This window comes from Megalops cyprinoides, chromosome 24 (genome assembly GCF_013368585.1).
Source record: "Megalops cyprinoides isolate fMegCyp1 chromosome 24, fMegCyp1.pri, whole genome shotgun sequence".
Classification (NCBI taxonomy): Eukaryota; Metazoa; Chordata; class Actinopteri; order Elopiformes; family Megalopidae; genus Megalops; species Megalops cyprinoides.
The window spans coordinates 13,319,060-13,335,445 of record NC_050606.1 but is presented as its reverse complement, the minus strand read 5'-3'; the positions used below and the strand labels follow the sequence as shown (position 1 = coordinate 13,335,445).

The window sequence follows — 16,386 nt, the reverse complement described above, 5'->3', positions numbered from 1 at the left end:
AAAGGGTACTACTCTACTACTGGAACCCTCCGCCAAAATTTTTTTTTGTCTTTTCAGGAAAGTAGAATCCCGCATACATAAATCATGTCTGGTGTTCATCTCTCCATTACTGACATCTTCAATCTGACAACAGCTATGAAAATAAAAAAAAAAAACAGTGGTGGGATTTTGACACCAAGCCTTACCTTAAAAATTGAGTTAAATTTGTGACCTTCACCTTTATTTTGTTTGAGATCAGCATTACATACAAAGCAAACACTGCATATGTCAAACAGTGTTTCTGTAAGTATCAGACCTGTACTCAAGTGATCTTAGTCTCAGATTAAGGTTATATCATTGCAGAGTCCCAACTCCTTTCTAAACAGAGACCGGGACAAAATGCAGTTTCAAGATCAGGTTCCAAGATCAGGCTCCAGACCATGTGTCATGCTGTGGTGAGGAAAGAAAAAGCACTCCCAGCACATAGCAGTTTCAGCCATTTCCCCGTCTATCTGGAGACAGATCAGCGAACTGAGTGGAAGCTAACAGGTAGCAGAAGCTAACAGGTGGCTTCCGCTCAGTACACCGACCTGCTTTTTGTAAAACCTGGGCAGACTCAGACTGCTATACACTGGGAGTATAATTTCCATCCCCTACTGTAATCACTGTAAGTTACCCTGGACCAGGACATCAGCCAAGAGAAAGCCAGAATCTATTCTGGCATCTTTCTTGTCAGACCCCTCACCACACTGAAGTCTCTATGCGTGCTGGGGGGCGGGGCACACACAGGAAGGACCTCACAGTCTGCCCCCTCCATCCCTCCTCCGCGTCACGGCAACACCCTCCGCGCGGTCACACTTCAAGGGACGAGCCGGGGCGCCGGCCGGCGGCTTTTGTTCGCCGAGGCACAATGCGAGTCCCTGTGAAGCGGCGGTCACACTCGGGTGACAGGGGACCAGCTGTTGGGCCACCCTATTGTCCTCTCTAATACGGGGCTGGGTGGGGTGAGGGGGGGGGGGTCTGAGCACCGGAGCACTGAGATGGCACAGACGCGCACGCAACAATGGCACATTTATCTACAGCCGCAAGGCACAGCGCGCCGATCTCGATGCTGTCATGTAAACAAGACATCGGAAAGCTAAATCGAAGGCGCATTTGCATGCTAAGCCAACTGTGACAGCAGACGAGGCAAACAAATGCGGCGAACCTGCAGTATAGATTTTTCTTTACTTTTCTTTTTGGGCTCCGTCAAGCCATTCAGTGTGTCATTACATCCGTTTCTCTCGTGGACGCCAGGCCACAGCTGGGGATCATTTTTCTACACGGCCCCGCGTGGACAAGCGAGTTTATTTTGTGCTGCCCGGTCATAAGTGCCGGTGATGGATTACAGTTATGACTGCACAATCGAATCAGTACAGAAAACTCTAATATCTGAAATGATGACGCTTCACTCAATGTGTCCCAGAGAACAGTTTCTTGTCGTGGCAGATTCTTGGCTGGCTGTTGTTAATCTTCAGAGGCACGGGCGTAATGGAAGCGGGAACTGGTCCAGACCAATGTAAAAGTCGCAACCAATTTAAGTGAGATTGAAAAAAGTGATGTCAAATTGGGGGGTTGCAGGGCCAAAAAAGGGATGTGACAGAAAAATGTCAGTTTAAATTTACTTAACGATTTAAATTTCCAAGCCATGGAAACCTCCTGGCTCTCCCGTTTCAGGAAAGCCGACAGGTATTGCGACTGCTCCTGGATTCGCCTGCGGGCGACCTTTTCTTTGTTTTTCCACACACCTCACAGTCACGCACCGTAAAAAGGCTGTGAGGTGAGATCAAGCAAAGCACTTTGCTGCAGAGTGAGTTAGTGACACTGACGGTGGTCTGCAGGTGACAAAAAAGGAGAAAACCTCAAAACCCTAATTGGAATTTCCACTCCTCTCAAATCTCTCCCTACACAATGGCTTTTGTAGCACCCACAATGGCACACAAAACAAAGGTTCACAAAAAGGTGGTAAGGAAACACTGCCTGATGACAGAATCAACACACTTAGGGTCGCGGCTCAAATGTCACCTGCGGCCACTGTTGCTATAGTGCTGCTATTGTATGTTATACTAAAATTTTTACGTAATCCATAAGAATTCAGCCAAGCAAATAAGTAATGTATATAATTGCGTGTGATCAAAAAAGCTATCAAATAAATCTGAGAAAAAAAAAATCAAATATTTACAAATGTGGTTCATGTGGGTGGAGTGCAGTGTATCGGGAGCATAATCACAAAGGCACGGCTATAACAAGTCTGCAGATGAGGAAAACATTCTCGGCAAAGATCGGGGGGGACAGCCTAGATCGAGTGAAGATTATCCATGAGAGGACTCCACCGCAAAGAAAATTACGAGTTGAGAAAGCAGGTCTTGCAACCACACTGAGCTCAGAGCAGCTTTTTCGTAAACTTGTACAAAACGCAGGGCCAGTGCCTTTGCTGGAGGGAAGACCAGCCTGTCCTGCGTGTGCCGCGGGTTATTATGCTCCTCTGGGGAGGGAAAAAATGAACGTTTGAGCTTCGGATTTCAGCCTTGTGGGCGGGGCCTAACTGCACACGCTAACAAATGGGCAGGAAGTGAGGTTTTGTTAGAGGAAGCCGGGTGCAGGGTGCAGGGCAGCTGACAGTGATGCAGACAGGCCTGTATTCTCGGCCACCGAGGCGCTGGTGATTGTCACTACCACTGACAAGGGGGGAGTCTGGCGGGCGGTTGCCTGGCAACGGGCAGGCCAGAAGCTGCCGAGGCGCTGCCTCCGATGACACCCCCCCCCCCACTCTGTGCCCAGCGAACAGCTTTTGTCACAACACGTCCTCGGCCTGAATCTCGCGTCTCTCGCGTTAGCCAGCGTAGCGCCGTGGGATCCGCGCCGCTTGGCACGGGGTCCGGCCTCCGTTTCGGCCGCCGCGCTCTGAAAGCCTCTGCAGGGCCTCGCCTTGCTCACAGCGGCGGTATGATCTCAAGGCGGCGCTGCTTCAGAGGACAGCACACCAGGCCTATCAGGCGAACACCACACACTGATTAGCAAGGCCAACAACACATTACAGGGGGGACTCCGCATCATCCCAACTGAAAGAAAAATCCTCATCTTCATCTAATTATTATTGTTAGCTAGAGTGATACAACCCTCAGTGAAACAATAACCATTTCCTAATATTTCACTTCTGGGAACCACCGAAATTTGCTTTCGTAGTTTCAACACATGACATATGGTATAACTATGACTCGGTGACACGGTGACCCCCCTCACCTCTCGCTGCCCGGCGTGGTGATCCGGTAGAAGCGGTGGCGCAGGTGGTGCTTGTCGCCGTGGTAGCAGGTGGTGCACAGGTCGTAGTTGGTGCACTCGGCGCACTTCCAGCGGATGCCGATGATGGGCTGCTGCCGGCACGTGTCACACATGGTCCCGTCGTGCTTGATGCCTGGGAAATGGACACGTCGAGACGGGGCATCGTCACTGCTCGGCTTTTTCACAGGGAAACGCAGGCAACGGGCTGCCAATTCAATGCATTCAAGGTTATAAAGATAACATACATTTACATTTATTCATCTGGCAAACGCTTTTATCCAAAGCGACTTACAGGTCAGGCTGAGTAAAATACAGGTAAAGAAAAACCATAAGGAGTCAACAATAATAGAAGCATGACCAATAGTACCCTCAGTTATAATACAACTTGTCTTATAATCAACCAGAATATAATACAATATACAAATGAATAAAAATCATTTCTAGAGGAAAAATGATATGGATTAAAATACATCAGTCTAAATGCTATCCGGGCAGGAGTGTGTGTGGACAAATGCCCTCTGAAGCTCGGTGTTGAGGAAGCTATTGTGGAATCATCACTTTGAGGCTTTGGCAGGGTATTGTGCCCTGAGTCATTTCACCATCATTTTTGGCTTGCTCTCACAGAAGCAGGGTGGTGGAGACCCTGTGTGTGTGTATGTGTGTGTGTGTGTGTGTGTCCTACTCTTCCTCACAGCATGCACATCTCTCTCTCCCGTACTCCCACACACCTTCCTGCGTGTCACGTGACCTCTGAGTCACCATCAGCCCACCAATAACATTACATGTTTAACCAACACTGACCGACAAACTGAGACTCCAAGCAGCCTGAGAACAATGTGCGTGTTTGAAATTGATGAGCAAGCTTAAACAGCACCGCCTATAACATTACTGCTGCGGCACAACAGCCTTGCGACAGGTGAGTTTTCATCAGGTGTGTGTGAAAGCGTGTGCCAAGAAACAGCCTTCTTTAAATTTGGCCTTCGCCAAGCTGTTGTTTGGCCCGTTTGTTTTTCTGGGCTTCCGCAGCAAAAAAAAAAGCCAGCTGGTTCTCCTTCTTGCCTGCATTCCACTGAAAGAGCAGAGCTTTAAAAAAAAAAAGAAAAAAAGTCCACCTCAGCACTTTCCCCCCTTCACAGCCACTCATAAGAGCGCCACTGCCCCGAGGCGATTTATTAATGCGGTTCATTTCATGCGGTTGACTCCTCGTCCAGCGAACAGCAGAGAAACCCCCTCCGTCCAGATTATGAGCGGAGCCGCGGCGAGGCCGCCGCGACCGCGGGACGGCCCTCTCCCTCTCCCCTCTTTGCGTGCGGGTGCGGTGCCTGCAGCCTGCTGACACGGCAGCACACGGCGCAACGTGCGCCGCGATTTATGGGGCAGCGGCGTGCGGCGAGGGACTGATCTCGTGCCCGAGGAGGTTGCAGGTTTGAAACCGCAGTGGGGAGCTGCCATTTTAGCCTCGGGCCAAGATGCTTACCCTGCACTGCTTCAGGAAATAACCACTTATAAATGGATGACGAAAAAAACACCGGCGATGTTAGTCACCGCAAACAGGGGTTTGGGCTGAGAAGATGAACAATTTGACACCAGTCTCAAAGCATACACTCATCAAAACTGCATATTGTGCTTTGACTATAAAATAACAAGAGAACTGGCCAGCAGTGTGGTGTAGTGGTGAGGAGCAGGGCTTGTAACACAGACTGCCAGCCTGAAGTACCCTGGGGCGAGGCGCTTAAGTCAGTAAATATGCAGCATTATAAATGGATAACATGTAAAAATGTAAGCATTGTAGGTCGCTCTGAATAAGAGCATCTGCTAAGCAAATGTAATGTTCAAAGATTAACAATAGGAACAAGCAGAGATAAATCCTCATTTGTCAGACGTGCTCAGAGCTCAGTGATCACAGTCTTTTGCGCTGATTTTCCCACGGCGCCGAGCTTACAGGCCATCAACACAATTATTTTCAGGAAAACAGTCTGTTCCAGGAACGGGCTGAAGCTGGAGGGGTGTGTTCAACTGCCTGCGTTCGTGGTGTGGGTGGGACGGGCTTATTGTCCCAGCTGACGGTTTCGTTTGAAACCCCGGGGTCGTCCCTAGAAAATCTGTTCTGCGGCTGATGCAGGGGGGGATGCCTTTTGGACAACATTCATCTCCCGGCCTCCCCCATTCGCGGACGTGCCCACGACACTGCCCAATCGCGGTGTGGCTCGAGGGGCGAGCTGACAGGCCTCCCACGAGGCATGACCCCTCTCTTCTGAAAGCGCTCGGAGTCCTCCTCTTTCACGCCCTGTCGCAGCCTGCCTTTGAGTGAACAAAAGGGGCAGACTCCCCCCCAACCCCGAAGTCACCAGCTGTTAGAGACCCACGCTTCCAGGGGGCTTTTTTGTGGGGTGTCACAAGAGTCAGGGGCAGATTGCAAATCTGCAAACACCAGCTGATCGCTGCTTGAGAACCCCCCCCAATCAGTCAAAGCTGTACCTCTGGGGTTGAGACAAGACGTCTGCATAGAGAAAACATGTTTCAGCTTCACTGGTGTCCAGGTATGAGGACCTGCCGCCTCTGTGTCGTGTCAAAGTACAGCATGTACCAACATTCAAAGATGAATACGGAAACATTTTAGCCCCGTTTCATTATCAGAAGCATGACAAAAGTAAAAAGCGGAAACAGTCTGCAAAAGAGGTGGTTGCAGACGATTCAACCTCAGCTTTTTACAGCACCGTAGAATGGGCGACAGCATAGAATGGTGATAAGGAGCAGGGAACCGAAAGGTTGCCAGTACAATTCCCCACTGGGGCACTGCTGCTGTACCCTCGGGCAAGGTACTTAACCTAGAACTGTCTCAGTAAATATGCAGCTGTACCCGTGTATAACATGTAAAAATTGTAACCTGTGCAAGTTGCCCTGGAGAAGAGTGTCTGCTAAATGACAATAATATTATATAGGAATGCAGACCTCTTTTCTCAGTGTTCTGCACCACAGTAGCCCAGCTGAGGACAGCAAGTTTGGATCTTGGTACAAAAATAGGGTGTGGTCAAAAAAAACCCAAAACACAGGTATGGAAACTTGTCAGCAACTAGGTTTCTCATCTGGACTCTAGCAATACTTATTCTTACAGATTCAGTCTACACTACTACCTACGGAAGTGCTCTGGGACTGCCAGACGCCGCCTGAGGTGTGTCCTTACAGGATTTGGTAAGGGCTGTGACCTGTGCCAGCACGTGTCTTTCCCTGCTCTGTGGTCACCCACTACAAAGGCAGGATGTGCGAATGAGACATCCGCGCAGAAACGACCGGCGGGTTCGAGGACGCCGCGCCAGAGGTCACTGCACTTGGTGCCACACACAGTCCACCCCTGCTGGCTTTCCCACAAGCCCTTCAGCTACACTCATTTCCTCTCAGGTCTTCCATTTCCTGCATCACGGAGAGCGGGCAAATCAGCTGCCGGCACAGCAGTGCATCTTGGGTACTGAACTTGGCGGTAAAGGGGGAAAAAAAACAACATTTTTTTTGGACGGTGTCATAGCTCCAACCTGCTCCAGGACACTGGGATGGCAAAAAGGCAGCAGGGAGTGATTAAGGCATGTCTGTGCGGAGCTAAAATGCCAGACTGGAGGGAAAAGGGGAGCGGGAAGCGCCATAAAAGTCCCCAAGGAGGGAAGCACGGGCGATGACTCCCTGCCGGCAGCGCTGCACATGGCTAAACTTTAAAAGCGCACCTCTCCCTCTCTCCTTCTCTCTGACGGCCTCCTAAATCTGCGTTGTGGCATGTTTATGTCCGGAGCTCTTTATGGCAGACGGCTCGAAAGTCATCATTACTGCCACAGAATCCGCACACAAGACAAATGGTTGCCCAGGCTCTGTTTCAGAAATAGATGCTCACAGGAGATGATCATGCAACCGGTGTGGGCAGACTATACTAACACTATACACCCCACTCTTCTGCCCAAAAACTGCAGGACACTCAAAGATCTGCATTCACTTACTTTCAGAGAGGAGAAACTAACAGCCATTTTATTTTATGCAGTATGCCTAGGACTTCAGTAATGTTGATTTAAAAAATATAAATCTTGTTAAATCTTGGACTTGTTCACCGATCAGCATTCATATATGGATGCATGTCATTTTTCCTGACTAGATCATTCAAATGTGAATTATCCAGTCACATCCCTGACAGGATCTAGTCCTCTGGAAACACAACCACATATTACAGTGAATTTTTTCAGCTACCACAGGTCTATGTGGAGTGCCCAGAGTCGCCCTTGGTTTTGGGCGAACAGACAGATACCTCGTTAGAGAATGACTTCTGGAATGGAGGACGTTATGGCAACTTGACTTCAAGCTCTTGACGCTGCATATGCCTTTGGCAATAACAGGTCAAAACATTGCCAGATGAAATCTGCATCAAGAGTTAAGAGGCCTGAAACACTTCCACTAGATAACCAGGTGCCAGATAACATTGCGTGAGCGTTCGACAATGCTCCGGCCATAGCAGCTTGCAGTACAAGAGAAGTCCTAACCGAGTGCTGTACAAAGTGGTGTGTGCTTTCCTTCCGAGATGCCTGGGGCTGTGTGTCTGAAAATGTGATCTATTTAAGGACCTTGATCATTTTAAGACCTCTGTAAACACAAAAGTTAATGAGTTTGGCATTTAGCTACTTTGTACCGAGGCTCAGTATTTAATTGGCACCAAGCACCATCTGGATGTAGGCTATGTTAACAGATTGTGGTTGGTTGGCTTGTGTTTTTCTGCCTTCCATTTTCAGCCCAGCCCAAAGCACCCTTTATCCACCAGACCCAGCTGTGCGGACCAGGTTGTTAATAGTTCCGAGGGTTTCAGAGAAGAGGGACTCCCTTGCTAAATCAAATCATACAAACATACAGGACTAAAAGGGAAGCCATTCTGAATTTCCACACTTCAAAATGTTCCAATTAAATCTATAGTAGTTATTCCTGGATTACTGATCCCTACAAGCATGTTAAAACATCAACAAAACCATTATCAATGTGTCACCTCAACGAAATGCAGTAAAGAGAACCATTTTATCCCTTCCAGAAAGTATATACAGACTGATGTAATGGTGCCAGACAACAAAACTGCTCTGCAAACTTCTCTTCTTGATTATCATTTTCTGAATCTGTGAGCGATGTGGGCCACCGAGGCGCGCCCTAAGCTCTTGAAGGAATGATTTCGACAATCCGGTTCTACCCCGTCTGTCACACAAGGGAGCACGTACGCTGCAGTCCATCTGAAGTGCTCGAATTTGACATTCCGCGTATGCAAAGCGTACTCCCACCCTCCCTCCGGCTCAGCGTTTCCCCCGGACACAAAAATAACTACCCAGGTAAAGGGCTCTGCTTTGCTCACAGCGAAGCTACATTCTCCGAGTTACTATTGTAATCCCTGCTACCTACACAGCTTGATGTGTCATTCTGCCAACCGGGGTGTGCTGCGATACCTGTTTCTCATCTCTCAGTGAGAAGGCGTCCATTTACGCAAGCTTCTACCACTGCCAAACAAGCCTCCAACCCCCCCATACTTACACCTCCACTGCCTGCGCATGGGAGTATGAAGACAACACTACACTTCCCAATCACAATAAAACACTATTTCCAGTATTAGCACTGCATGTATAAAACGACCTTACACTCTTGAATACAGCTTCCCATACAATTGTTTATTCACTTAGCCGCATGAGTTAAGTATAGGCTGCATTAAAATAGTCTACCACTCTAGGAATTTCCCATTTATCCAGATGGCTATTTACTGAAGCAACCCAGACTCCAAATCTTGCTTGCAAACCTTGCTCAGCAGTATCTCTGCCAAGACTCAAACCAGCAACCCTCTGACTACAGGTCCAGTGCAAGCAATGCGGATATTGCTGAAAGTCTTTGGGCCTGCCATCTGAAAGGCTTTATAGTCTTTCAAGAGTCAGTGCATTTAGTTATTACTGGAAAGAAGGCAGATTTAATTAATTCTGGCATCATATTATTAAGTAGACAGTATTAAAGGAAATTAGCTTCAACATGACACAGCCCAATTGTTTATTTGTTGCTTAAACGGACTGTACCCTATATTTAAGTCTTAGTTAATAAAGGATGTATTATGTTTTCTATGCACATTTAAGCAATTAAAATTTTTCAAGATTAATTACTAATTGTTCAAGGACCACAAAACACACCAGCCTGGCTAATTCGAATTAGATAGCATTGACCTAAAGATATCTGTCTGTGGTATAAGATTCAAATGCTATATTAGTAGTGTCAGTAGTGGCAGACTACAGTAGCTAGGCAGATCCCTGTAACTTAACCTGACCTTTATCAGGAGAGCAATGCCTCAAGCAAATAGTTAACGCTACGCACAGTATCCAGGTGAAACCAAACATGAAGCAAAATACAAACAATAATGTAAAGCGAAAGTGCAACTTAATAAATACTGTACTTAAATGTCTAACAGGTCGCCGTGCTGCAGGGGTGAAAAACAAGGACAATTTGTGTGGTGATCAAAGTGAAATCATGGCACCAAAGAAAGCGACACTAGTCACCTTATCCGTGCGCTCTGCGAATAAGGCCTAAACCAGGAATAGAAGAGATACAAGAGCTAATGTTAAAAGAGAAGGCAAGCTGAGAAGTAGCTAGCTCATGGTTAAAGTGCTGTAACGTTACCTTAAATATGGAATAGTGGGCTAGTTCTACCACATATATTGAGAATCATGAAAGCTAGCTGCTACTCTGGGTTACCTATGTCTGTGTCACTTTAATCAGAACAATAGTACTGTGTCTTAGTACTCACCTTAGTAACTTACTTAACAGCTAACAAGCTAAAAGACATTCACATATAGTTAGGTCTTGCGGTTTGCTGTCATTATAATCATAAAAACTTATCAAGGGTTCCAGTATACACCTATGCGTTATGCTAACTTCAGTTTTTTTATGTAAGTTTATATTTGTGGACTACACTAATCGTTACCTGTGGGCGCACTGTCGAATATCCGGACGTCGTAAGCCCCGGAGCAGCGGTAGTTGGCCGCGGTCCCGTTATCCCAGACCACCACCACTTCTTCTGGACTTTCGAAACTCCGCACGGTTCCGACGTGCCCCTCTCCGCCGTCCTGCTTCCCCCACTTCCAGTCCGGTCCCCGGATCACCCTCGCACCCACACCTTCCATCATGACTCGATTATTCCTGCCGGTGGTCATTTACAGAGCAGATCCGGCAAGAAAAGGGCGATGGGTTTTTTTTTTAGCAACAGTTAGCAAGATCTACTTTAGGTCGGACCTGAAAGTTTTCTCGCACCGTGCATTTAGTTCGCTGGCTAGCTTAGTTGGCTAGCTAGCGCGTCCGACGACTGTTATTAGCCAACGTACAACGAGGGTCACTGAGCAAACAAAACCGGGGTAGCGGCTTGGCAATGCTAACCGCCCCAGCAAACACTCTCGCAACTTAAAACCACTCAGATGGCGTAATTATGGGTTAGCTAGGTAGCAAGCTACCTAGCTTCTATTTGTGCTCCAAGTTTGCAAACGACTTGCTAACAAGTTCTCCAGATAGCTAGCTCCCCTGCTAACTATCGTCAGCTTGCTACACAAATCCTGTTACCTTGTTTTTTTGTTAGCGGACTAGCTATTAAAAACCACTAAATGTTATCGGCAGAGCAGCAACTGTCAGTCCGCTGATTGTTTTTGTATTGCTGGGGTCTCTCACGACTCAATCGCCCGGCACCGTGTTATCAGCTAACTTGAAGACAAACTGAAGCGTGAGGCTAAAACGTGCGACGAGGATGAAAACAAAATCAAAACCAACCAGCCCACGGTGCAACCCCGGTTACAGAATGAATGTATACACGGTTTGTTTACAAAGTATTCCCAAATCGGCGGGTATTTTCTCCGCAGTTAGCAACGTTATATTACCTTGCTATCTGTGAGACCACAAGCTAGCTAGCTGGCGGTTAACCAAACAACGGACCTCCAAGTTCCCAAACTTTATTCATTAACGGTAACTAGCCTTCAAGTGCGATCTTCTCCAAGACGCAGGTAGACTGTAAAAAAGCTTAACAGTAAATAGGTTGATCCAAGTTTATGGCGCGACTTCAAATACAGAAGCTAGCTAGCTAATCTCTTTTCCTTTCCAAGTATCCCTTTAAAACAGGGGTCTAGCTCAAAATGGGGGTGCTACTGTCTGACTGGATCTTTGAAACAAAGTAGACTTGGATGGTAGGCGTTTTAATTGTCCAAACGTCCTCTCTCCCCAAGTATTTTCTTCTGTTGCAAAAAAACAATATATATCACGAAACTGGCTCCGAATCCCGCTGTCCGTTGTTTTTTTCTGCCCAAGGAAAAATCCACTCTTTGTGGCTAACGTTGGCTAGCTCGCACGCCAGCACGAAATGGGAGATCTTTGTATTGCTTCTCACAAAATTCCGGCACCACAACTTCAGTCCTCGCCTCCTGCTCAGGAATATTTAGTTTCTCTCTGGTGAAGAGATCATTTGCATGTTCGCACCAGGACGCCAGATGTTTGAATGGCCGTCGGTGGCGAGGTATTTTAAGCTGTATCGTTGAGCCCAAACTCAAGACAAACGCGTCGCCATTATTGTCAATCAGAGTCCAAGCAGACGGAGGAGGAGGCTGTGGGAACTTGCTAGCATTTGCCGTGCGCGGCGCCTGACGTAAAGTTGGGATGGACCAAAGCGCAGCGCAGCAGACGAAAACATCCTGCGTTACTTTTTTCATCAGAGTGTATGCGCTTTCTACTCTTATTGGTGTAAAATTACCACCTGACATATTTGGGCCTATAATAAATGAGTGATTATCGTGTGCGATGATAATAACAGTACATTCATTATCTGCGCCAGAAAGAAACGCAAATTTTCAGAATATCCGTGGACGGATTTTTATTTCCGATGGTTTACGTTGTTTTTATTTTGCTTTATTTTAAGTCATGTCGTGACGTGATTCCCTATCCCTCTGGATTGATGTTTCAAAATGAATGAATGAAAATAAGTTACTCGTACAATTCACTCGCTGTTCCTAAATAAAGTTAAACTTAATTTAACTTCCATAAAATACAATTTTTCAGTATGTGCAGGGTTGAATCCAGAGAATTTGTGCGGGGTGTGGCAGACTTATTGTTTTAAATATTCTCTTGTTTGTGATAGCTCGGTTTAAAACATTTAAGGAGTGGATATCACGGAGGTTTATTGACAGTGGTCTGCAGTTCTTGATGTCACTGTTTTCTCTACACGTCGAAAATGCCGCCGGCAAGAGGGAATAAGGGAAATGATTAATGATCTGAGTATCATAATCCAACTCAAGTTGCAACTTGACTTGGGATGGCATAGCTGATGTTGACTTTAACTTGGTTGTTATGGGAATAAGAGTTGTAGGTGCTCTGACAACATTGCTTTCCATGTGTTGTTATTATAATTCCTATTTTTGTAAGGTATTTGTTGTATAAGCTTTGCATCAAAACACATGTAACTTACACGTACGTATGTACATTATCACACTATACCATATCTGATTTCGTGTGAAAGTTAAATATGAACACTTTATCTTACAAAACAGTAAATGGTGGCAGTGAAAAATGTCTATGTCATACCCCCTTCCTCTCCAGGAGATATTTCATAATGTCCATCCTGTTCATAATTTTCTTGTTTTCTTGTTGTAGCCATATATATGTTTTTTAACACATGTTTTGATTCACATGAAACTGTCAAAACTACCTATTGCTAGAAAGGCTCATATCTATGAAAAAGGCTGTCAACATTGAGATTAGGTAGCATCTGAATGTGGAAAACTGTGAGACTAATGGCTAGTTTCACAGAATCTGACTGAAAATTATTCATAAATACCCTTTTCAGATTTTGGGTGTTCTCTTGAAGCAGAGCAAAATATGACCTGAAAATGCACTTGAAAAATCTCATAGTTTTATAAATGAATGTCGTGTGTCACAAATGATAACACCAAGTTTTCAAATTCTTGGACAGGAACTTGTCTTGTGCAATTGTCTAATAAGAGAAGATACAGATTACATCATTTGTGAACTCTGTTTGTAACAGATAGGACAAGGGACATTCTGACATCAACTAACAAAACTTAAAAATTGCACATTGTGGCAAACTTATGTTACTTATCAACAGGAAAGATGCTAGCATGCAGCAGTTTGGGACTTTTCAATTAATTCATGAATTAATTCTCTGTACTTAATATTGCAATATAAGATGAAATAGTCATCTTTACAGCATTAAATGTTTATGTCCCATTTTTGGAGACATTTTAAGATGGGAAGTTTTTTAAAAATATTGCCCAGTGTCTCTGCTACCCTTCTATCAAAATGAGTTTACGTGCCATTCGTAGATTTCTGTCTTCTTTTCTTTTACAGAATGATATTATGGACATTAACCACTCTAGACTCCAGATGGCCTATGCTGGCCTCCGCACAGAGACCACATTCCTGTCATTATCTAATGGACTGCACTCAACATTAGCAGAACTCTCTGCTCTCATACTCCTGAACCACTCAACTGCCATTGACACAAAGGATTGCAACATCCATCAACCATCCTTTGTCAACTGGGGTCCCTCAAGGATCAGTCCAGTGCCCACCCGTGCTCAAGGTTTCTCTTGTCACTGTTGCTACAGACAACAATAAATATACATCTTCTTTGCTCTTATTTCATTGTTGATTTTGACAGTGCATTGTATTATCCCTTCTCTCACACCTTGCTGGTATGCTGAATATGATAGCTTCATATTGTAGCATTCTTAGCTAATGTTCTGCCACACATCAGTTTGGTACAGTTCAATAAGGACTGGGGAGTAGTGGCAGCGCACAAATTACGAGGCTTCTTTTTTCAATTTTAAGGGGTGCGTGGTTGCCACTGGACAGTTAAGGCTTTTAAGGCAATACTTTAATAATTAAAGTATTATAACATTTTCATATTGTGTCAGTTGGCACCTCATGTCGTATGAGAGCAGGTACCCCATCCCATTATATTATATCCCAGCGCTAGTGCTTTTTGCTCTAATAGGGTGCTACCATCGTTGGGAAACCATAGGCAACTTTATTGTTTTCAACGATCCACACAGCCCGACAGTTAGCCTGTAACAACGGGGGGTAAATGTTCACAGACGGCAATCCCCTGTCCCCGGCTCTTTCTTCCATGCCCGGTCTCAAGCAAAGCTCGGAGGCCACGCACGCTGTGATATTTACCCTTGGCCAGTCATCCTTATTATAATACACTTGTTTTCTCCACCCACTTACACAGGAAGTAACTTTGTTGTTGGGTTGAATTAGGTATGTATTTCATAGGAGCTTGAATATTCATCATGGACAGCAGCTGTCAGTGATGAACTGTGATTTCCCTTCCATAAAGATTCCAGTGGAGAAGTAAAATAACCAGCACCAAGCCATCACAAAAACAAAAGATGTAATTAAAGCTATTTACCATAGATTGGAAATATATTTGTCATATATATGCAATATATCTATCACAAACAATGTTAATCTTTCAATAATTAACTGCCAACTGTTTGTGATTTTTAGTGCTTGTAAGTAGTAAGCAGGTAAATTATTGATTGTCTTCAGCGGTTTGGTGCCACACATTGTTCAGGACCTCAGTTATTTTAGCAGATCAGCCTTTTGTTTTCATGTCAGCATTCCTACTGGTAAGACAGCGATCACACCAGGTGTTTTTGGGTGTGGTGCTCCACCCCCACCCTTTCAGTCTCTCAGCTGGTGCTGGTCTTGCAAATTCAGTGTGCATATTTTGTGTTCATAGTGCATTTGTTTTTGAAAGGAAGTTGTTTCTTCAGGGCGCTGGGTATCTGTGGCGTGCTTAAACCTTGTTTTCTTTTTATTTGGTGCCATAGTCTATTTCAGTCAGTTTTTCTTTCACGGGCTTATCCTGTTTTTAGATCTTTAAAGATGGAATCATTGTTTCCTCTGTCTTTCTTTCTCTTTTTTGCTTCATTTATTTAATCCTGACTGTGAAGTTGACAAGCCTCTTACAGACCAGCTGTCTGTAACGCACGGACTGCGTTGGTTCATCTTTTTTGAGCTGTTGACAGGTGTGTAAAGAGTTCAGCGAATTGCGTGTTGGAGTGTTTGAAACAAAGACTAACTTTGGAAGGTCAGTCTGTCTTGATGCAAAATATATTCTCATTTCATAAAATTTCCCTAGACATTTTCCAAGACATCCACATCCAGTTGGGTGTAACTTTCTTCTGTTGACTGTCCTCTATAAAGTTAAATAAAGAACATTATTGCATGGAACAATGTCAACACAAGCCAGTTTGCAGCTTTTCTGAGTGTCTAAGTCCAAGCTAAAAAGGCAACGTGTCTCTGTTTTATAAAGTTCATAGATAAAAAACTTTTATAACTGTGGAGGGTAATGAGAATTGTCCTAAGAGAAGGAAATAGAATCCCTAGCCTTTCTTTGCTGTTGTGAAACTTACGAACATGGGTGTGAATACTGTGATGCCACTGTAGTTTGTCTTAAAGCATTAATGCAAAAAACAACCTGGTCAGTATCAACCAGACAGATCACTGTCTTCCAATATCTAAATTGACATACATGACATTTCATTGATTTTAATATACCTGATATAAATGACAGGACCTATCATTCACAAAAAATGTAGTTATAGATGTTCCTCCTGGGTGCTACCTATTTAAAGGCCACATGACTTCTTCAGCCTCATCCAGCCTAAAGCATGCCTGAAGCATGATCAGCAAAGCCCCAGTCAGTTGCTGTATGCAGTTGTGTTTTTTATTTGTATTTTGATAATATAATTTGTTTTATGTAAAGTTAATGATATCTATGAAATACATTCAAAATGTAATAATTGATTACACATTTTGGGATAATGATAATACCAAAATTCAGTTATTTGTTTTCTCTGTATAAATTACTAGATACTGCACATGAGCAAGCAGTATTATTGATTATCTATTAATTACATTGTTATCATTTGTTTCATTATATTTAGTGGGTAATAAGGATACCTCATAACATGTTGTCATCTTCCTGTTGTCAGAGTTACCTTAAGGCCTTCACCCTTAGCTTGTGCAGCAAATGTTGACTTA

The 16,386-nt window shown here is 44.8% G+C and overlaps 1 protein-coding gene across 6 annotated transcripts in view; it reads right to left on the bottom strand.

Moving 5' to 3' along the window:
- The window catches only part of mib1 (mindbomb E3 ubiquitin protein ligase 1), a 101,857-nt gene extending 89,943 nt beyond the window's left edge, over positions 1 to 11,914 (bottom strand). For all 6 annotated transcript variants that reach the window (XM_036519597.1, XM_036519598.1, XM_036519602.1 and 3 more), the window contains exons 1-2: positions 10,268 to 11,914; positions 3,262 to 3,433 (exon numbers count right to left, since the gene is read on the bottom strand). In XM_036519597.1, the coding sequence (XP_036375490.1) occupies positions 3,262 to 3,433; positions 10,268 to 10,496 (401 nt within the window). In that variant the 5' untranslated portion in view covers positions 10,497 to 11,914. The remainder of the gene's footprint in view (positions 1 to 3,261; positions 3,434 to 10,267) is intronic.
- Positions 11,915 to 16,386: the final 4,472 nt, after the last annotated feature.